Raw genomic sequence first — 22,552 nt, 5'->3', positions numbered from 1 at the left:
TAGCTTTTAATTGGAGTTGTAGATGTGGTGGTAAGTGCAGGCTCCAGCTGAGGCTTTTCTCACGCGTGGGGCATTCAGAATGGCTCTCAGGTGAACTCTCTGGTGTCTGATAGCAGCCGCACTTTGTCTTTCCTGTAGTCAGGATGCCACCAACATAACCCTCCTCTAAACAGCTGCTGGCTGTCATAAGTTAGGGGGCTGCAGTTGCTGTGGGTGCCCACATATGGAAGGGCACTCGTGGGAGCATGGAGGGAACGTGCCCATGCAGGGTCTGCACTCAGGAGAACGGGTTTTCTTTGTGTGCTTTAAACATAATGTATTTGTCTCCTCTAGTTATGGGGGACTTCACATCTCTGGGGCTGCTAGCCCTCTGTCACATTTGGCAGAAATTGTCCAAGAGTTCAGAAGTCAGGGAAAAGGAGGGGGAATGGCATGTGCACACACAAGCCTCATTTCTTAAGGGAAACCCTCCCACCCATCCAAACGACCTTAATTAAAAGAGAAGTTTTCTTAAAGCAAGCACAGTTGTTTTGGCTGACTGCTTTGGATATAATCTTGAAATGATTGACTATGTTAAATCATGATAATTAAGTCTGACCATTAACCTCCCACAGAGCTGATTGCAGGGATGGGGGTGAAGAGGAAGTTTTTTATTTTTCTTAGTGCTATTGTTTCAGTCTGTTTGCAGGGTAAACACAATGAGTGTGTCAGTTGATTATGTTGCAGACTATCTCTATAGCCAAAGAAGAACACTTCGTTTTTAAACGTGAAAACTTGGCTTTTAGAGAAAATGCGTTGTGGGGAGACGCTGGGGAGGCTCTGGGTCCCTGCACCTGTGGCTGTCCAGCCACCCCGGCTACTCACTCGCTCGCTGGTTGCCCTTAGAGTGCTCATCCCCTTCGCTTTAGCTCTTCCCCAAAACAGTCATTTATGGCACCTCTCAGGGACAACCCTCTCTTCTTATCGCTTTAAGATTGTCTTTACCGAGTTAGAGCAGGACAGATTGACTCCTTCTCTCTAGCACTTCTACAGGTGAGCACCCTGAGACTGTTAAAAGGTGTTTTTAAAGGGCAGCCTGCAGCCTGTCTCTAGTGCTCATAAATCGGTTATGACTATCACATGGATATGAGCGCTCCAAGTAATAAAAGATAGTTATTGATTGTAAGCACAGATTGCCGCAGGAAGGCGCGTGAGTGGTATTTTGTGCGTTGCGGCGGGCAGCAGCCCGTGCAGGCAAACCCCGCAGGCTGAGCTGGAGGAGAGCGTTGGCAGCAAGGAGAATCCCTGCCTGCCTGCGCGGACTGCCGCCAAGCTGAGCCGAGCCGGCAGTGTTGGCTGCCCTGGAGCCTGGCCAGGCCTGCAGCTCCCTCTGGCACATGCGCTGGGGCTGCTGCACATCTGATGGGAGTCGCTAACAATAAAGCATTGAAAAGGAGAACAGACTTAGTTCTCTGCATCTTGTGTTCCTAATACAGGCTTCAGCCTTTGTTTGCTAGAGGAGATCTATGACCACACAAATATATACATGGAAAGAAGGAGGGCAGAAACCTTGAGAAGGGACAGCAAAAGGCCAAGGAGAAAGACAGGCATTCAGAAGTGAAGGGAAGCTTCTAAAAATCCAGATAATTTAGAAGAAAGGAAAATATCTGATCTGTAATCATTTGGTGTATTTTGTGATATGAAGCTAATGAATGCTCCCCCCCACACAGAGTTCATAAAACTCTGCTCCGTGTACCAGATAGATTATTTTGTTTTTCATTAAATAAAGTAACTCATAAACAGTGCTATGTACCATAGAGATGATAATCTCCACCAACCCTCTCCTCTTCCTTGCACAACACCAAACGCACCTTACAGACTGCACTCAAGCAGCGAGGTTCAGTGTGGAGTCTGAGCCTGCCAGTTCCCTGCAGGTTGAAAGCTGTAGACAAGATACATTCCCAGAAATCCCATTTCTCAAATCAGATATAAGGCTCAGGTGTGCAGTGTTTGAATGAGCCGAAACTCTTTTTGCTACAACTAAAGTTTGCTGCGTGAGGCCTGTGGAACTAGGACCACTGTAGTTAGGGGGAGAACAAAAAGAAGAGACTGAATAATGAACATTTTTTACAAAGAAGATAGCAAAAAATGGTATATAAAAGTCACAGGCAGTAACTGCTACTCTGGCCAGTTATGTCAGTACATTCAGTTCTAAGTAATTCTACCTTCTTTGTAGTTTTCTTAAAATGGATCAGTTTTTAAGGTGTAATGTATTAAAAGCATCAACATGATCCTTGTAACTTGACCCATAAATCTGACAGTGCTTTTGCCACATGCAAGAAGCACACCTCTCTTTCAGCTATTTCCCTGCCTAATCTGTTTGCATACTAACTTGGGTTGTAGGGATGCTAGTGTTTTTTTTTTTTCTTTTTTTTTTTGCATAGCTCTTTTATCCCTGAGTTTACTGGCATTTTTAAAAAGCAGGTACTATAATCTTCATTTGCATTTGCATTGTACTGGAAATTTCAGCCATAGCTGTGGCAAAGCAGCCCCTTGCCTGATACATGGGGCACTGGGCAGTTTCCACCTCTTAGGCTAGAGGCAGCTGCTCTGCTGCAACTCCCGCTTCCTCAGGGTCTGGCCTCTGTTTGCCGTGGGTCTGTAACTACATGTGAGTGACAAAGTGGGGACTGAGCCCAAATGTGCTGACTTCTTGTGCTCCATCCACTGGACCCATTGCTTGTACCCTGTTACTGAAAAGCTATCTGAAATTACTGAAGACTAGCTCAATTATAAAATGTTCCCACTTACGAAATACTGAACTATACTCAGTTTAGGTGAACACTAGATTAGTATTGATACTATTTTTTTATGTTTTGTTCTTTTTATATCTTGTTGTAATTGATTTTATATATATGTTTTTTTCCATAATCAAGTGGGCATCTAGGAAAAATATCAGTGCAAAGTTGTTCTTATATTGTTACATTTTTATTTCTAAATAGTTTAAAAATATTTAGCTGCTAAAAAAGATTAGCAAAATGTATTATTATTTACAATAGCTATAATTGTATTATTAGCATAATAACTGAAAAGTACATTTGAATTATTATTGCAAGATATGCACACTCTTAAAAAAAATTTGGTTGAGTACTGAAGATACCCAGTAAATATTCACAGTACCTACCCAAATATTTATAACAGCAAGTGTATTACAGAGATACTTGCTTGATATATCACTTTCATTCAGCTGTATGATGTTCTTTAACATGCCTTGTGAATTACAAATAAAATAATCCCTTGTGGGTCACCATTTTATTCTTCCTGTCTATGCAGTAACAAGCGACTTGTGGCCTTAGTGCCAAATGACACTTCATTCAACACCAGACGAGCCTACACCAGTGAAGATGAAGCCTGGAAGTCGTATCTGGAAAATCCCCTAACAGCAGCTACCAAGGCTATGATGAGCATAAATGGTGATGAGGACAGTGCTGCTGCTCTTGGCCTATTGTATGACTATTATAAAGTAGGTAACTCCATCATTATTCCTCCCCACTGCACTGACAGGGACCCGCTCTTAAGATGCATGGAAAGAGCCAATTTTCAAAGACAGAAGTCACTATGCTGACACTTGTATGACGCATGCTTTCCATTTTAGGAAGCCTCTTTGAGGCTGTTTTGATGTATTCAGCTCTGGAGAGAAAAATCAAAATCAGAATTCTCATATTAAATTGGCAACCATGATTTCTTTTTTAACATAGCATTATTCCCTTCTAAGAGCCTTGGATGAATAATCCCCCCCTTTTTTTGTGCTCCTATACTAGCAATATTCTTTGAGAATGGGAAAGGGAAGGCCTTGTTCATCTGCGTGTCTGCTTTTCTGATTCTTTACACACGTTTTAGTTTGCTCCTTAACTGGAGTATCTCATCTAACAGTTTCCCATGTTAGTTTTATTTGTATTAGGATTGCAGTCGGCTGTATACAAACCATATAGTGAGCTCTAGCCCTTGCACTGGTGCTTTGCAGTCTAAATAGAAAGGTGGGGGACAGAAATGGAGCTGGACACATAGTTAGAGGTCTAATTCAGTTTACAGGGGAAGCATTGACATACAATTTGAGTTTATGTCAGGTTCTAAGCCCAGAGCTTTATCCTCAGTTTTGAGACCAGCTTTCTTTTTCCTATATTTCATAGTTGGGTTACGTCTGGGGTTATGTCTGAGATTTCTGCTGAAATCAGAGGAGAACGCTACAGGGTGCATCTCTGTGTAATGCAGACACTCCACTCTGAAACCGAGGCTGACCTTTTTATACTCTGCAAACAAGAATTGGTGTCGCCTACCAAGTAGTGAAATAAAAAATTGTTTATTTCTCTTAACTGTTTCAGTAATTTTGAAGCTATCTGTTCCTGAATTGGACAGAGGATCTTCTGTGAAAGTCAGCAGAGCAGTGACAGCACCTCCCCGTAATTCATGAGGAGGTGGCAGGAATGGAAATTAAAAATTAAAAACCTTTGCTTTTAATATTTATTACTATAAATACTTTTAGAGAATTCTTTTTTTTTTCAATCTCTACTACAGTCATTAAATGAGTGTTCAGGAGAGAGGGCTTGTAGGCAAAATGCCATATACCAGTCTTACAGTTAAATATTGTTTTCTTTACTGATTATATTTCAAGAGACAGTTCATGCTGTTGTGTATTGTTATCAGTAGAGAGAGGCTTTTCCTAAGGAGAAAGAAGAAAGGTCCTGTTGTTGACAGAGTTACCACAGCACCACTGTTCATGAAGTTATGTGGCTTCATAAAATGCAGGATGTGTACGAGAATCTAGAGCGTTGGCTTCTGTCTTAGTAATACCTTTGTACTGCATGTAGCAGTTCATTAATCTGCTGAATTTTTTATAAGAACAGGGAAGAGTCCTTTTCCTCCTCAGAGCTATGCTCCACGAGGCTTGTCCGGTTCCTTGTTTCCGACAGTTGTAGCTAAGCTGTGAGTCTCAAGCCGTCACCAGCAGTCAGAAATAGCTATTTATGGCTTGTAGTGGGAGAAAAGGATAACTCTTGATGATGTGCTCAAAATGGAAGTTAAACCTAACCTCAGTCTTGGAGTTGTACTGTGTCAGTGTAGAAGAGGACTTCCAATCCACAAGACTCTCTCAAATTGCCCTTATTTATTGCCTGGCTTATTTGTTCTGACATGCTGGGTCATTTTTTTCAGTACTTTTCCCAGTCAATAGGAGTTGTTTGACCTTAACTCCTTTTTTTTCCTTCTCCGCTCTCTTTCTTGTAATGATATTTACCTAAACATTGGCCCTCCTTCAAGGGTAAATATGTGATCTTAACAAGGAAATCAACATGTGTGAACAGTGGCTTGGCTCCTGCTTTGAAAATATAGGAAGGAGGTTTGTTAACTAGCAGGACACTTAATAGAGAGGGAGGAAGACCCTGAGAGAAGGAAAGGCTCTGGCTAGCACTCTGACTCTGCTGCTGTCTTGGAGAAATAGCTGGTGTTAACCTTGGCTACTAAAGTGCACTGTAGTATTGTTTTTTCTCTAAGTTGAGATGTTTCCTAATCTTTCTTTAAAGTATTGAGAGATAATAGGCACAATTTTAGCCCATTCTTAGGTCTATCTTTGCTCTGCAATCCTGTCAGTTAACTGCTGTGATGGAGTGTGTATAGCTTCTTTTGTGAAAAATAGACTAGGAGTGTTAGTTCCAAAACTGCTGGTTCAGCAAGAAAAAAAAAAAACAGAGCAGCCACTTTGCCCTTGGTGGTTTCATATCTATGCCAGTTTCAGGGAACAGGTATGTGGGAAAACAGCTCTAAGTCACTTTTGTTATGAATTTTGAGTCTATTGAGTGGCCAGCTTTGACTCGATCTTTACTTCTCATGGCTGTTAATGCACTCAGCAAAGCAGAAGTCGGTGTTCTCTGGTGACCTGCCAGCATGTCCCTGACCTGTCCCTATGCTAGTAAAGAGCAGGAGCCACGAACTTCCCCAGGCCACTAGTTCTGCATCCTCCAGACTGCACTGTACGTGGAGGACTTTCTCAGCAAGCTCTTGTGGTTTAACTGAAAACTCTTTTTTCCTGTGAGCTGGAAGAGTTTCCATGCAGCATTCATCAAAGCAATAACATGCTTTCATTCACATCTTTTATTATTTGGTGAAAGTGTGTGTGTATGTGTGTGTGTGTGAGAAGATAAGCTTGGATTTTGACATAGCTTGATACTCCAGAGATAAAGACATACAGAAGAGTGCTTTGCTCCAGATTTTTGTGCACCTGAGAACTAAGAAAGAAAGCAATCCCCACGTTTTTCCCTTTGCAAATTATGTTTGTGTTCATGATCAGTCTCCCAAAGAAAAGCAACTCTTGACATCTGTGAATCAGACAACACTGATTGAATTACATATTCCAGTTGTTACACTAGACCAATCTGAAGTTGCAAATATCTGACAGTTGCATTTACCTGAATATGCCTGATGTTGTTCTCAGGTTCCCAGAGATAAGAGGCTGTTGTCTGTTAACAAAGTGAGTGATAATCAAGAAGACCAAGATAAAAGGTACAGTATTATTCAAAATCATACACCCAAATACTAAGAATGTTGATCAGTTGTGATCTGAAGGAACTATGATAGCCTGAGGGCTTATGGTTTTCTTCCTAAAGATAAAAGAATGAAGACTGTTTTGGGAGGCAAACTCAAACTTTACTCCTTTTTACTTTTAATATATTAAAAAATTGAACAGAATTATTAAACATGAAATTTGCATGAAAGCAAAAAGTTAGCAGAAAGTTTCGTGGTTTGTCTGTGCTTTATTTTGTTCTTTGCTGCTGCTGATAGTAGTAAAATGAGATTATATTGACAATAGGCTGTTGACTATTTCTTTTCTTATGATTTTCTAGAGCAAAAACCAAGTAGTTTGTCTTCAGTAGCCTGCTTTGTACAGTTTTATTTAACATAATTTTATATCTGCCTAGCAGCAGATAAAGTAAAATCATTCCCTCCTAATGTTTTTCTCACTCCTCTCAAATTTCATGCCTCCTCAGTAGGCTAAAAGTACTTGAAGAATCAGCAGAAGCTGACAGTCACTGCCTTTGTGGAGAAGAGTGTGTATTTGCTGTGAAAAGAGCTAAATTTTTACATTTTGGGAAGCTACGTTCATGGAAAATTATAGTGTAGGCAAGCTACACAAGGTTTATTTCAATGTAGCTAGTTCAGGATAGCACTATACTGTCTCTGCTAGCTGTGTGAGGTGAAAGTTTAACTAGGTAGTTTTATCGGTATTTAAATCCACTGTTTCGTGACAGAGAACCTGAAACTTTTCCTAGAGGTGCAGTTTTACTTCTGTCTAACTCCAGACAAATTCTGCAGTTGAGTGTGGTTGGCAAAACTGTCTTCCAGTGAAAAGGCAGCACAAAGGAACTGTATTGTCAGAGCAGATTTCTTGGGCTGAAAACAAAGCAGAATGTTATACCTACTAAAAGTTTTATGAGTGGACAGTTTTATATCAGTGCAAGTACTACAAACAATCAGATACTTTGCTGCAGCAGCCCCAGGTAGAGACATGGGAGCACTGCTGGAAGTTCCCTTACAGCCGCTCTGGTTACTGATCTGCTCAGATACAGCGGGGTTCCTTGGTACGTTCTTTCAGAAGGACACTAGTACCAGAGATGCACAAACAGTGGTGCCCCATCGACTGCCTGAAAGAGCATGCATGAGCATAGGAATTTTACTGTGGATGTTCCCCCTTTCTATTTCACATGGGGATTGTTCTACTGTCAGTAATACATACTTCATGTTACTCTTTATGCTTATTTTGTGCCTGAAGGCACTTGTGAATTGACTTTGCATCCAAATAATAAGCCAAAGCAAAAGTTACCCTGGATACCCAGAATGTTGTTATACTACATCATATCCGTTATAGGTCAAATCAAATGTATTGTCTTTTCCTGGCTGTTAAGGACTTCAGACCTCTCTAGTTGCCTCACAATGTCTTTGCCTAGTATTTGTTAATATACTACTTGTTATGGCAATGGCTTATTGGAGTTGTAAACACACAGATCTCCTTACCCGCCATCTGAGAACATTGAGTTATTTAAGGAAGAGATTTGCTCTATCAGGGCAGTTCATAAAATGTTTTGTTTTTGTCTCGCAGAAATTGCCTTAATACCACTGAAGCTCAGAGTAATTTGAGTGGGGGTGAGAACCGTGTGCAAGTCCTGAAGACAGTGCCTGTTAACCTTTCCTTAAACCAAGATCCTTTGGAGTCATCCAAAAGGGAATACAACGCAAATGTATCTGGGAGCTCAACACCAATTACAGGGACTGGAGTGACTGTGGTAAAAGCAGAGGAGTTCACCCCTGTTTTTATGACCCCACAAGCACACTATGCAAGGGGAGAAAATGAGGAGCACCGAGGGGTTATTTTTGAACCGTATGAAGTGTCCAACATTGCACCCCACACAAATTATCTCAAAGATGACCAGCGTAGTACTCCTGACAGTACGTACAGTGACACCTTCAAAGATGGAGGAACGGAGGTAAGTTTTGCATCTCAAATTAGCATTTAAGAATTATAAAAAGCTGTGAACAAGACAAGCAGATTTAAGCTGTCCACAAGAACCATGAGGAAAATAGTAATGCCAGTTTCAGCAAATTAATCTCTGCTCCTTGCCACATTCCTCTCTCTCTCTATGCGGTAATTGTAGAGGAACATCATGAGGTGTTTCAGAAGACAGGTTTTAAGTTGTGTTTACTGGAAACTGGGAGGGTAATAGATACTGAATAAGAAACATCTTGTGTCTTCAGGGATATTGTACCAAGCAGAGGATAGTTGCCATTCTGAAAGAAGATCAGTTATCCATTAGGGTGTGCCTTCAGATCTATTCGTAACAGTAAGAAGTGACAGCCATCTTGTAACTGAGTATTTCATGACATTTTCCTGAAAGTGCAAATTAGCAGTGTCAGCCTCTGCTGCTAGATAAACCTAAATAATTTATTCAGAAGCTGTGTATTGTGCTAAACTGTTCCTCAATGTGGGTAAGTGAGCAAAACTAGTAGAATTAGGTGACTAGAGGGGAATGGAAAGGTTAACAGGCAGGGAAAGAGTCAGATGCATATGTATGCTGGGGAATGAGGAGGAGAGGAGGGAGAAGGAGCTGCCTTGTAGCTATTTTGCACTGTTATGCTGAGGCAAGTAATTTTAAAGTCAGCCTTAATACTGCAGGTACCCTCTGGCTCCTTTTGGTTGCTGTAGAATAATGCAAACAAAGCAGAACTGTAGAAAGGTAAAAATCATTTAACGCTGATAGTGCATCTGCCAATAATTAGAGATATTGTATGGTAAATTGCTCTTTGGATTTTCTCCTCCTCCATGAAATTATTAATTATACAAAAGTACAAGACAAAAGCTACTTTAAGGCTGTTAACTCTGACTGAATATATGAGAGATTTTGTGTCTGTTTGTGTGTATGTATTATAAAAATGTAAATTGTCTCTAAACAAGCATTATAGATCTGGACATCTGGAGGTGGAATCCATGTTAAGATATAGAAACACATTTAGGTCAACTGAATAAATGATTAATGAAGAAATCTAGCTTGCCATTGAAAAATCAGTAAAATCAAACCTAGAAACATGATTCTGCATTATCAAATCACATTATTTCATTGTTACTGCTAAACAACTTTTAATGGGAGTCCAGTGATAATGTACACCTGCCTTTCCCGAGGGTGCTGTATCAGAGCAATTCCAGTGTGCTGGTCTCTTATGGGACAGGCTGCTGAAAGTTACCCAAACAAGCAGTCTGTTGTATACAAAGTGCTGTCAAATGTGCAAAGTTGTTTCACTTTGGGGGTAAAAAGGGAAATTACATCTGTAAGCTGGCCTTGCATCCCAAAATCCATGTTATGATATCAGTAATATGTTGTTACATATTATTATAAAATGGTTAGTCATTTTTTGCAGTATATTTAAAAACAAAGTATGATACTTGTCATCTAGGCTTTCTCTGCAGTCCGTGGAGAGTCCATGAGGCAGCGCAAATCTGGTTGCCTAAAGTAGGGGGAATGAATTGCCCTATAGCACTCTTTCCTTCTCCCTCCTTGCTCTCGTCTCCACTGTACGGGGAAATGAAACAACTACCTTTAACCAGGTCCCCACCTTGAGCTGCTTAAAAATTATGTGCGCTGAGTGCTGCTGTCAGTGGCCTTCCAGCCCCAAATGTTCACACGCCTGCGACACAGGGGAGAGGGAAGGGCTCTTGCACCCCACTGCCGAAAGCCATGCTGGGAACTGCCCCCATCACTTGCTCTTTTCCCCAGTGCCCCCCTCTGGGACGAGCCTGCCCCAGCCCTGCACTGCTCTGGGGACTGCTGCAGGGCAGCCTAAAGCAAAACGTCAAAACATATCAAAAAAGAGAAACTTGTGTTAAAGTAATGTTTGGAGTGAGAAGAAAGTAGGTCTTATTAATTTTCCCATTCATTTGGTAAAAATGACATTTGCTCTGATGAAAAATGAATTTGCTGTGATACTTGCTCAAATTTAAGCACATTATGACTGCGTATTTATAAATTGATTCAAAATGTTTATTGAATGACTTTAGTCTGTTATACCAAAGGAGTGCTGACTTTTTATAGCTCCCTGTGGCAGTGGATGCCTCTGTCTCTAACTTGCTATGTTCTTCTGATACAGTTTTAGCCATCTATGTAAATATACTTCTCATATCATTCATATTCTTATTTACAGTTATGATTAATATATTCTTTAAAAGTGTGGGCCAAAATTTTCAAGGATGGGTAAATCACTTGAACATTTTTGAAAATGTTACTATATAAAATGTGACTTAAATATTAATATGGAACCATCTTTATTGTAATACACCCCAGATGTCAGATTTCTTATAATATTTAGCTTATCTGTTTTAATGCACATGGATCCTTGACTTTTGATCTTCAGGAAATACTCCTTACCGGTACACAATACCTTTGCATTTTACTAATATCTGAATGGATTGTTGCACAATTGTGCATAAGGTAAAATTAAAAACTGTTTTACAAATTATCTAACTTGATGCTTGTGGAAACAAAAGAGCTCTTTATTGCTGAGTAGTTATCACAAAAGAAATCCTGGAGATTAAATGTAATGATCTGCAGGGAATCAGAGAGGCTTGCGCAAAAACATGTTTCAAGCAAAAGGCAAGCCAGGAAGAAAAAGCAAGGCTTATGTAGTAGGATGCAAACAGGCTCGTTTGCTCGGGAAGGCAGAGTAAAAGTCTATGTCTATGCAAAAAGTCTATGCTAAGTCTATGCAAAAAGACCTCGTTTATCAGAATTCCGCCTCTTGGTGTAATTTTTTTTTTTTGATAGGTGTACTTTCATTTTGTAAATTGACTGTAGATATGCTTTCAATTTGTAGAGGGTGTATTTCACTTGAACAGAGTCTTATGTTGCAGATAAAATACTTTCTTAGCCTGCATTACCACCCCTATTCAAATTAGGCAGTATAATAATCAAATTTTTCCCAACATTTCTGTGTGGACTTTCAGGACAGCCAGCCATGTAAATATGTTTAAACAAAGCAAAACAAAAGAAAATAGTGTGAAGTCTCTAGAGGAACTGTGATTTCATTTGAAAATCCGCTTTTCTTTGAGATGGGGTGTGTTTTTGTAGGCTTGTTTGAAAATATGCTAATGTGTAGGCAAGGAGTTCAATAAGGCAGAAGAGGTTTTTCTGCTACGTTCCCGTGATCACTAGCTAGGTCATGAAAAAATCCAAAAGTTTAGCATAAATAAATTCTATTAATTCCAGTCTGAAGATCATGTAGAGTCCACTCCAGTTAAGAGGAATTTTGAGTTTTAAGTGGCTGATGGTTTCCTCTGAGGGGTCTCTAAATAAATATAACTTTACTTTTATTGATCATTTTCATTTACTTTATATAAAATTATATTAAATTGGTGTTTTTATTTTTCAGAAGTATCGCAGTGTGTCGGTGGGGGCTGAAGAATATATTTATGAACAAACCAGGTATGGCAAAGTCTTTGAAATATGTTGACTGGCATCACATAAAAATGTATCAAGGGGAGGCTCCCTATGTCCATTTTCCACCCTGCCTTTCATTGCCTGGGGCCCTTGCAATGCTCCCTTGATGTTCACCAGCATCACTCCTCCCCTCTTCTCCTGTGCATGTTAGCTTTTGAATCTAACTGGATTATATCTTTTATATCTTTATATCTATTATGTTCCCCCAGCACCATTTAAAGTTGTAACTCCTCTGGAGGCCCTGGAATTATGCAAGAATAAAACTGTTAAGAGAGGTCCCGGGGTACAGGGCACAGCTTTGACAGCCAGGTCATGGAAGATCTTCCTCACGTTTCAGGTTGGCAGGATGCACAATTCAGATGTCCAGGATGGCTGAACTGGCTCTACCAACTTTATGGAATTCCTTATTTCTTACTACTATTCCTTATTTCTTCCTTATGCTAGTAGGTTTTCTGGGAAACCCTCTGTCTTTTTACACTGTTTGTTGTGGTACTTCATTTTTATATATGAATTAATATAAATAAAGTATCTATTACGAACCATGTAAGAAACCAGAAGTTTCAAAAATCTTGCTAAGATTTTTGATAAGATAGCAGAAAATCTTGCTAACAGAAAAATGCACGCATAGAATGGGTATACTTAAACATAGTCACTTAACTAATAAAGATTGTGATCAATGACATTTTTAAACTGGTGCTTAGTTTTATGCCTGTGAATAGTTCTGTTTATATCTGAGAGACTGCTCTCCTTTTAGAAGCAGGAAAATGCCTACATGATTTTACCTGGAGTAGGCATATGACTGTTCCTGTAGTGGAGGTTTGTTATAGCCTGATCTTTTCTCTGATGAATATTGAAACAATCATTAACTTCAGTGGGCTCAGAACTGAGTCATTATACAGAGAGCACATATGAAGCTGATCTTTAGCAGAGAGTTCTCACTTGCTATACTGGGTGTTTATAAAATCTAATCCTGGAGCATTGGCATCATTAACAATTCTCAAAAGTTGAAATCTTTCATGCTATTACACAAGTCAGCTTTAGAATATAACCTCCACATCCACACTCAGAAAAGCAAAATACATCTTTTTAGGGAGTTACCTGGAAGTAGGTGCTTAGAAATGTAATCTTCACATTAAAAAACTAAGTAGGGAATATGAAAATAATTGAAGGCCTGATGTAAGCTCCCATGATGGCTGCGGAGGGCTTTAGCTAAGACCCATGGTGAGATTCAGAAGAGGGTTAGAATCATTTGAGTGATGATTGCACTAAGTTTGGGAGGGTAATGGTAGTCCTCCCACTTTAGGGCATAATCTGATTGCTAGCTGGGATCAAGAAGAAATTTCCCTTGTAGTACAACACAAAGATTGCATAATTGGCCAGGTGCAGTGTGTCTGGGATTTACATTTTTAAAAGCTTTCTGAAACATACAGAATACCAATAAACAGAAGACCAAGGAGTTGCAGGCTTAGGCAGCTCTGTTAGGACACTGTGTGTCTGACTTTGGTTCATCCTAAGCCCTTCTTAGAGGATGTCCTCATTCGGCTGTCTGTCTGGTCAGAGGTTTTGAGGTGCACCTCCCAGGATGCTTAGTGGGCTTGGGTTCATGATGTGCAGCAGTCTCAGAGTGCACAATCTGCATTCCCTTCATGTCAAGCTAAATCAGAGGATGTGCACCAACCACTGATGGGCATCCAGGCCATAGGAGAAGACAAGAGCTGGTCCAAAGCGCTCTGCTTGCCGAAGCATACACAGGGTGGACGCGGCGTACTCAGCGCCAGCAATTCCACTGGTTGTTTGGAAGCGCTTGTGATCAGTAGGTGTACTAGGTATGTGAGAGTATTTATTTTTCACTTTAACTTTGCTTTGATTTATAACTTTTAAGCAACTAGAAAGATGACTGGCTTTACATATATAAGCTAGTATAATCAAAAACATTTGGAAATTGCCTTCATTTCAGGTTGATGTTAAACTGTCTGAAACTACTTTCTTTGGATAGAAAGAAAGTAGACCACGTTATTTTTTTTTTCTTCAAATGGGGATTTTAGTCCTATTATTATTCATGAATTTCAGTGATTTTTTTCACTGAATAGTTTAAAAATGTTTTGGTCTTTCCCTTATTTGCATATTGCTACGGCAGTGTTATGACGTGCTGGAGTATTTGCTTGAACTAGAAAGTTAAGGATGCACTGTTGTTTTAGACCAGCATATCCATCCTTCTGGTGCTACTCTAGCACTGCTTAAATATTTTGCTGAATTAGGACCTTTGTGAAAATGCTTCCGCTCACCCCCAGTTTGTGGGGACAACTTGTAAGTGACTCCTTGCATTAAACTTCCTGTGGTGACCAAATGCAGTTTGAAGAGAACATTTATTCTGCAAGGACGACGTTATTCTTCATTTAAGAGGATGTGAGAAGCTTCAGGCATAGTTTTTACTGGATTGTTGTTCAAGCTCGTTACTGGAAGAGATGGCTGGAAGAAGCTCTGTGAGAGCTGCATTCAGCAAATGGTTCACTAGTAGTGGTGCTTTAAACTTTTCATGGCCTGAGAACGGCTTCTAAAGGTGAGGAAAGGTTCTTCTGTGAAGGAGGGTCTTTTCTAAATGACTGTTCTGGCACAAAGACAAACTGTCTCTTTTCCTCTAAATTTTGTTCGTTTTTCTCAGGGAGGTTGTTTAATTGCAGAATCCAATTAAATGTAGATATTTTGTGCTGTCTGATTAATTTTGAAAAGAATACTCATCAAAAAATTGATCGCATATTGTCTTTACATGAACCTACTGTCCCTTCTCCTGTTTGTATTCCTTCTCTGCCCTGTGTTGAAAGTAGCAGTTGGACTTTCCATTCTTCATATGCATCTTTTGTAACAAGTTTTATTCTGTTCTTTTTGAACTTCTCTTTCTGTGACACTTCGAAGTTTTAAACATCAGTTGAGGTAGCTGATTTCCTTGTGATACTGCAAATCATGCTGTGTTCCCTCTTAGCATTTGTCCCTTTCACTGTGGTTTACATAGCCTTGTACTTTATGGTGGTTATTGTCAGAGAAAGCAAAGATGTAATCTTTAATTGAAGAGACTTACAGTCCAGATAGGCCTATGCTCAATTGCCAGATCCGATGAACTTGCAAAAAGAAATTGTATTTTTTAATACTTAAAGTGTGACCTTTTCCTGGAATTTATTATTAACTTCTTATTGGTTAATGCCACGCTTACATAATGTGTGAAATATATAATAAATAGGGACAAAGAGAAAAGGAGAAAGTGATACAGATTTTGCTGGTGTTTCTCTCCCTGTCTTTTCAACAGCACTTTTCAGTATACACTAGAAGCTACCAAATCTCTGCGTCAAAAGCAAGGGGAAGGGCCAATGACCTATTTAAACAAAGGACAGTTCTACGCCATTACCCTGAGCGAGACGGGTGACAACAAATGTTTCCGGCATCCGATCAGCAAAGTCAGGGTATAGTCCAACTTCTTTCCTAGACGGGAGTGGAGCTCTTCAGATAAATGTAGTTTGGGTTGGTTGTTTTTTCTTTTTTTTTTGTAATGGGAGAGGACAGAACAACCTCACTCTTATGCTCAGCATAAGGTGGGAGAGTGTTTGGTGATTTCAAGTATGTTCTGGTCCATTTTTTTCAACATCCAATCTTATGAGCTGGTCAGTTATATACGTATTTGCCTTAGTTTATGATTTGGCAAAAGTTACTTGCATGTGTATTGCACTTGACATTGGTGAACTTACCATTGCCCAGGTTAAAAAAAATATTGGAGAACTGCTAAATCTCTTAAGTCTGTTGTTAGTCTGTCATGCAATTAAGCAGGTGCTGTCCAGTGCCTTTCAGATAAAAGCTAGTTTAGTCTTTCTGGCACTGAAGTTGTTAGGAGTTGAAGCCATTCTTTGAAAGTCTATGTGACATAAAATTTAAAATACTTCTATTATAAAAGTGCACACTTTTGATTGATACTCACTTAAAGCATCTTCTCAGATTCTGAAAGCAGAACTGGAACTGCGTGTTCAGCAACATCTGGCTGGTGAATAGACTTGATTTCCCTAGTAATGTTTTTGAGTAAGCAAATTCTAACCTAGTAACCTTGGGAAGAACAACGAGCCTCAGAGTTGCTGCCCTGCAGCTTTCACTCTGAAGCTGAAAGAGCTGCGTATGTATGAGGCTGCAAAAGTGTTGTTGTGACTTTAGTCACAGGAACCAATGAAAGTTAACATGAGCTGCGAAGCAGACAACAGCCTATACATTTCTATTGTCTGTGAGATTTAGAGACACTCTTCCTAAGGAGAGGCTATGATTTATAGATCTGAATAGTAGTTCATTTTTAGCCCGGTTTCCTAAGGACATGAGACTGATTATGGAGTTTAGCCAAAGCTGATGTAAGACTTCTCTACTGCTGAAAAGGCACTCCCTGCCACCGGCCACCCATGCCTTCCCCATTTGTGGTGCCAGATCTACTACTTGTACAGCTGAAAGAGGAATCAGGTCAGCTCTCTCATCTGGCTGACAACCAGTTCTCATAATTCTGATTCACTGCATAACCACATAAGTTTTGAAGCTGCGGCGGCAGAAGGGTGGAAATGGTAGGGGCAGGGAGTCCTGAGACTGTTGCTTTTAGCAGCCATATGGTTTAAAGAAAATTGTGAAACCACACCCAACATTCATGGTCAGGTTCTGTTTGCCAGGCCCAAGTACTCAAGTAGCTTTTGAATTTATTGCTGATTCCAGCCAAACTTGACAGAATGGCAAGAAGTTTTCAAGATACTAAACCTCTACAAGTTCCATTTAAATGGTTCAGAGAGGGAAAAGATGCAAATTAATGCTGTCCTTGAGGGAAAAGCTGCAGCCTGAACCACGCCAGTTCTGACTAGTCTGCCAAGCTGGCCAGCTAGCGCATACCTGCTGGTCAGCCAGTGCGCATGTGCATAACTCAAGACCCATCCGTTGCATATACTGCCTTTTGCCCAGACAGTAGTTAGAGGACATGGAAGACACAATGATGAAGTTTAGCTTATAGAGGTAGAAAGGTGGAGGTCACAGAGCACATACAGGATTACTGTGGTGAAGGTGGGTCATGAATCAATCATTAGTTCCTCTGCTTATGAAACTGCTTGTTAGTATTTTTTATGAGCTTGATGACTCAGGGTTAAGGGAAGAATTAGAACAAAAGAAGATGAAAAGTGCCTTTTGTTCTCCATGATTTCTTTTCACTCCCATTTACCTAGCATGAGCATTCCTTTATTGTTTTGTGTTTTTTATTTTGCTTGCTTAGAGAATGGCTTTTCTAAAAAAGCTTTTATTACTCATCTGAAGTTATAGAATGAAGTTTCAATCTGTTTCCTTTGAATCATACAATTTAAGCAATGGGAATCCAGAACTTGAACTGAAAAGCTAAGTGAAACTCAGTAAATATTCACACTGAGTTTGTCATTAAATACATATATGCAAGCATCCTGCTCATAAGAAGGGTGTTTGGACTAAGAATACTGAACTTGTCTATTCATGAAAGAAGGTAAAGTATCAAATTTGTTTTAATTGTGCTCAGACACATTATTATTGAATAAAATTTATTTGAGTTTTTGATAGTTACAGCAACTTAACTACTACATTTTTGTCAGGGTACATTTACACATATGTGATCCACACAAATTGACTTTTCCATTTTTACTCCCAATGGCAAGACAATACCCAGTGAAGCTTCCCTCTTAAGTTCTGATTTCTCCACAGCATTGTCACCAGTAACCCATGCACTACTAAGCTAGTCTTTGAAAATGGCCTGCTTTTAGCCAGGCAAGCCTGAACTCTATAACAACACATCCTCCTATAGCTTAATATGATCTAGAGGCACAAGGAATGCCTACTTTGGTCAGAATTGGAACTGGGGATCCCTTGACTTTGAAATTATCACTTTTTACCTAAAATTAACTAGGCTTCTTAAATCTAAGAACATGATTAAATTTTATCTAGACTATCAAGAACATAATCCTAAGCCACACATTATTTTAAAACTACATTTCTTCTACCCTGAGATTTTAAGTGCACTGCAGTGTTGGACTGGAATAAAGTTCAGTGATATTTTACAATCTAAGTACTGTGGGAGAAGGGTAATTGGATCAACATTAGAGAGAGATGAGAGTATTATTTCTGTGTTTCTTGATCTTGAATACATATTAATTAATGCAACTTCTGTTGATTTTCTTAGAGTGTGGTCATGGTTGTTTTCAGTGAAGATAAAAACAGAGATGAACAGCTGAAATACTGGAAATACTGGCATTCTCGGCAGCACACAGCTAAACAGAGGGTCCTTGACATTGGTAAGTATAAGAGGATCTCAGGATGTTTCAGAGGAGATTACCAAATTCAGAAATCTCTGGTACCTTGCCTAGAGATGTGGGATACACTGGCAATAGCTGCAAGGTTTGTGCTGCAGTTCTTAGCAATGGTTCATCCCTGCAAAGACTGGGCGAGGGGGGCTATGAAGCAGCAGAGACCTGTGCTCCTGCAGCAGGAGTGGTCCTCAGGAGGCACAATACCAGGCCGTTGCTTGCATACATATTTAATGGCATTCCACCTCCCGTTCCCGTGCTGCTGGGATCCATGTCTGCGTCTCTTCAGTAGTGGCCACAGTGTTTGTTTTGTTTGTTTTTTCGAAGACTGATCCACTCTTTGATCTGGTGACAGCCCATATAACAGTTACATTAGCTAATTTGATGGAGCGCGCTGCTGGGCCAGGGAAGGTGTGAATGCGTTGGGCCCATGTTGCTGCAGAGGCCTTGGTGTTGTGTCACTGCTGCCTCAGAGTCACGCTACCATCCCTGTGGGGACTGCACATGAGCACAGAGGACTCCTGCACCCCCGTTTCTGACTGTTGTTGGTCTCACATAAAAGTAAGGGAGAAACTCTGAACTCTGATGCACTATCCTGAGAGCACTGTTTACTGTTCATCCCATCTAAGGTATTTACAAGCCCATTTCAGCCACAACTGCCCTATCTGCATGCTTGGGAAGCTTTCAGCAGAGGAAGAACATATACCTACTGCCAAGGAGCCTAAAGTTGAAGTCTGTGGGAGTGTCTAGACTTCAAGCGCTTCTCCCCTCCCACATGCAGTTTACACAAACAGCGCAGCCATCTGCAGTGGATTCCAGTCAAAGGAGTCGGCTAGACCAAAGCAGGCAAAGTCTATCTTGTTTTGACTGCCTGAGGGAACCAAACCATTGAATGGTAGGAATGAGAGGGGACAGAGCGGGGAGAAAAGCAGAGTGACTTGGTGAGAGCACTGAGGAAAGCACTACAGGACTTCAGGGGTGATCAAACATCTCCAGCCCTGGGAAGCAGTCCCTAAGTGGTCCTGCTCACATGGTGCCTCTTGACTTTAAAATGCTGCAGCCTCCAGTGAGGTTGGCATCATTTAAAGTCAAGTGTATTTGGTCAAAGCTACTGAGCAGCTATTCCTGAATCTCCTCTCTGCCTCTTGTCCAATCATTGTAGTTCTTGCTGAAATGTTTCCCCAACTCTTTTTTTTCTCATTTGGAGTGCTTAAGCCAGTAAAACTTCCACCCCAGACCAAATGACTCTTATCATGACACATTAAAAGAGCAAGTATGTCATGTCACAGCTATTTCTGAAGCCTGCCTGTTTTTGTGCTAGTCTGTACAAGTTTGCAATACCTTTGAAGGTATGTGCTGAGAAGCTAGTTCCATTGCAGTGCCAACACCCTCTGACTGCCACACCAGGATTTCCCTCGCGGTGTCCCTGACACATTTCACTCCATTTACCCAAATGAGTCAGCCTGTGATATATATTCTGTAAAACAATGCTCTGCAAAACAAACGCTGTGCACGAGCTATTTGTTTACCTGTGTTAAAATGAATGTCTCTAATTTGAGAAGAAACTGAGATGAGATCAGTCTGTTCTGACTTTTGTGGCACTTTGATGTGTACTCTGTTTAGACTGCAAATATGAGCAAAGCCTTGTGTAATGCAACTTGCTGATACAGCATTCGCTGTCAGATGTAAAAACTGTAAGACCATAGTTCACCTCAGCGTTTTCCGAAGACCTAGATGTTACTAAGTAGTATTTTCTTGAGAACAGTTGAAATATGGCCTTAGCTCTTAGCAAATACAGTGTTTTTGAAGCACTTTTCCTTTTATATGGGACTTAACAATGGTGGACATTTGGCTCCTGTGCTGTCAGTTTTGCTGACTCCTTTAGGACAGAATGGTTTCTGACAAGATTTCCCATATATGCATCAAGGTCCATTTAGCAAAACTTTCCATTTTTCTCATGAGATGATCTGTCAGGTTCATCCAATTCAGAAGCTGGTCCTGCTTTGAGTGGGGCTAGGGTAGGGCTTGAGCCAGATGACATCCAGTAGTCCCTTCCAACCTAAATTATTCTGTGATTCTACAAAAATTTCCCTTTATTTATTAAATTATTAAAAATTATTAAAAATTCCACTACAGATCCTTGGAGAGCTCCTGTAGAAGAACACTGAATTAGTGCCCAGACCCTGTATAGTGAACAGAGAGAGTTACGTGTCTGTGAGTAAGATTAGCAAGTGCTGGGATGCTCCCTGGAGAGCCATTTAAACGGGCAGTGAGAGGCTTGCTCAGGACAGGTGTATTTACCAGATTCTGCCCATCTCCAGGGGACAGGCTGGCAGTCTTTTTGTGCTCGTAGCCCCACTTCTGCTTGTTATTCTGGGTCCAACTCTCGGGGACGAGCCACATTTCTGCAGGCAAATCTCTGTAAGGCTTGTGACTTACTCTGGTCTGTGTCCCTTTCTGGAGCTGTGGCCCCTTGTTTGGAACTGGTGGCTTGGCTGCTTTAATAAATACTGCTAGCATGCATAAATGTGTGAACTACCCCCCTTCCTCCTCAAAGTCATTCTTTTGTTTTTTGAAACTTCAGCAGAAAAGGAGGAGATTCTCCTTCTACAAGCTTTACCCATGACCTGGGAATGTCTAGGGTAAGTTCCCTCTGTAGCCAAAGGAAATTCCTGCCCTCACCTCCCCAAAAATTGTCCCCCCTCCCAAGCAGGAGTCGGGTCTGGAGCAGTGGCGGTGGTGGGAGTCCTTGTGCTTTCCTGTTAAAGCCTGTTCCGTGTGATCATTGACCCACAAAATAAGAGATAGGGCTCATGAAAGTAAATGAAACACTGGGGTATAGTGACTGGGGCACTAATCAGGGTTCGAGTCCCAGCTTCGGGGACCGTTTGTGATCACTGAAGATTAAAGTTAGAGCAAAATAACCTTTGCTACCTGAAGTTAATAAATATTAATTTTTATAATTTCCAGGGTACAGCATTGGGGGCTACATATAAAGCTCTGTACTTATAAAGTATCTTTGTTGGTGTGGTAGGACTCCAACAGTATGTTGGCTTATATTTTGTATTCTCCTCCTACTCCAGTGACTGTTTCTCTTCTCATGTCTTCTCACCCAGATTTGATGTGTCATTTTCCTTATCTTGCTGAAAAGACATTTTGGATCAGGGATTTTGAGTATTTGTTGCACTGGGTGCCCACAGTACCATGGTGTGTAGTATATAAGGGTCCACACTTCAGATTAAAAAATTTACTGTGAAGAGTGTATATAAAGGGTTAATCTTTTATTAGATTCCTTTTAAACTATCTGTATAAGAATAGCCATAAATATATTTAACATGTTCCATAGACGTGCTTATAAACATTAGTATTATGTTAACTTAAATGTTTGTAACATGTTAAGCATCTGTGAATCCTTTTTAAGTGTTTATGAATGAACTTTTAATCTAGAGTGTGACTTGGGCCATAACAGAAGGTGACAAAGGCTTTTTTTTCTTGACTTCAGCTATTATGCACTGGTGGTAGCTTACGGAGTGATACCTACTATGCTGCCAACTTCTCTCTACTGATAAAGAGTTATATCAATCGTTTTTTGAACTTTTTTTTTTACTTTATGTGTTTTCGATGTTTTTAATTCGTAATGGCCATCAGCTGCAGACTGAAATTGAGCATATGAATCTGCTGAGTTCAGAGAAGTTACAGAGCTGGGTTTTGGGTCTGAGCTGTTCCTGATTTTTTTCAGAAAACTGTCTACTGTTGTGTGAGGGTCCACAGAAAACCGATAGAACAGTATTTGGATATCAGGATACCATTCCTGGAGTTAGGCTGGAATATATCTGGTTAGCGGTAAAATCATACAACTTTGCAAGTCTTTCAGCACAAGCGAACTTTTTCTTTTGGTAATGAACTAAATACTGAAATTATGCAGATTTTTTGCTGGTCTTGGTGCTCAGCAGCTAGTAGTAAGAAAGGTCCTGAGCAATAAGATCATCAAATGAACTTCAGATGTTCTAATTCTGGTTGGATGGGTTAGATTCAATATGAGATTTGAAGATACATTGACATTAATAGGATAAGCAGGTACTTAAATGTAAGCAGGTGGTAGGTACTTGAGTGAGTAGATTTGAGGACTTGACTCTTACTAAGCAAGAAGCAAAAGTGTTTTCCAGAATTTAGGCTTTGTGCAACTGTGGATTTTTGTGGAAAAGGAGGCACTTC

General features: G+C 40.3%; 1 protein-coding gene across 2 annotated transcripts in view; it reads left to right on the top strand.

The window, feature by feature from the left end:
- Nucleotides 1-22,552, top strand: part of GRHL2 (grainyhead like transcription factor 2) — a 71,866-nt gene that overhangs the window by 10,107 nt on the left and 39,207 nt on the right. For both annotated transcript variants that reach the window (XM_026119550.2, XM_064507644.1), the window contains exons 2-7: nt 3,313-3,502; nt 6,467-6,534; nt 8,129-8,513; nt 11,944-11,996; nt 15,313-15,466; nt 18,214-18,325. In XM_026119550.2, the coding sequence (XP_025975335.1) occupies nt 3,313-3,502; nt 6,467-6,534; nt 8,129-8,513; nt 11,944-11,996; nt 15,313-15,466; nt 18,214-18,325 (962 nt within the window). The remainder of the gene's footprint in view (nt 1-3,312; nt 3,503-6,466; nt 6,535-8,128; nt 8,514-11,943; nt 11,997-15,312; nt 15,467-18,213; nt 18,326-22,552) is intronic.

The sequence above is a fragment of the Dromaius novaehollandiae genome, chromosome 2, assembly GCF_036370855.1.
Source record: "Dromaius novaehollandiae isolate bDroNov1 chromosome 2, bDroNov1.hap1, whole genome shotgun sequence".
Classification (NCBI taxonomy): Eukaryota; Metazoa; Chordata; class Aves; order Casuariiformes; family Dromaiidae; genus Dromaius; species Dromaius novaehollandiae.
This window is presented reverse-complemented; position numbering and strand designations above follow the sequence as displayed.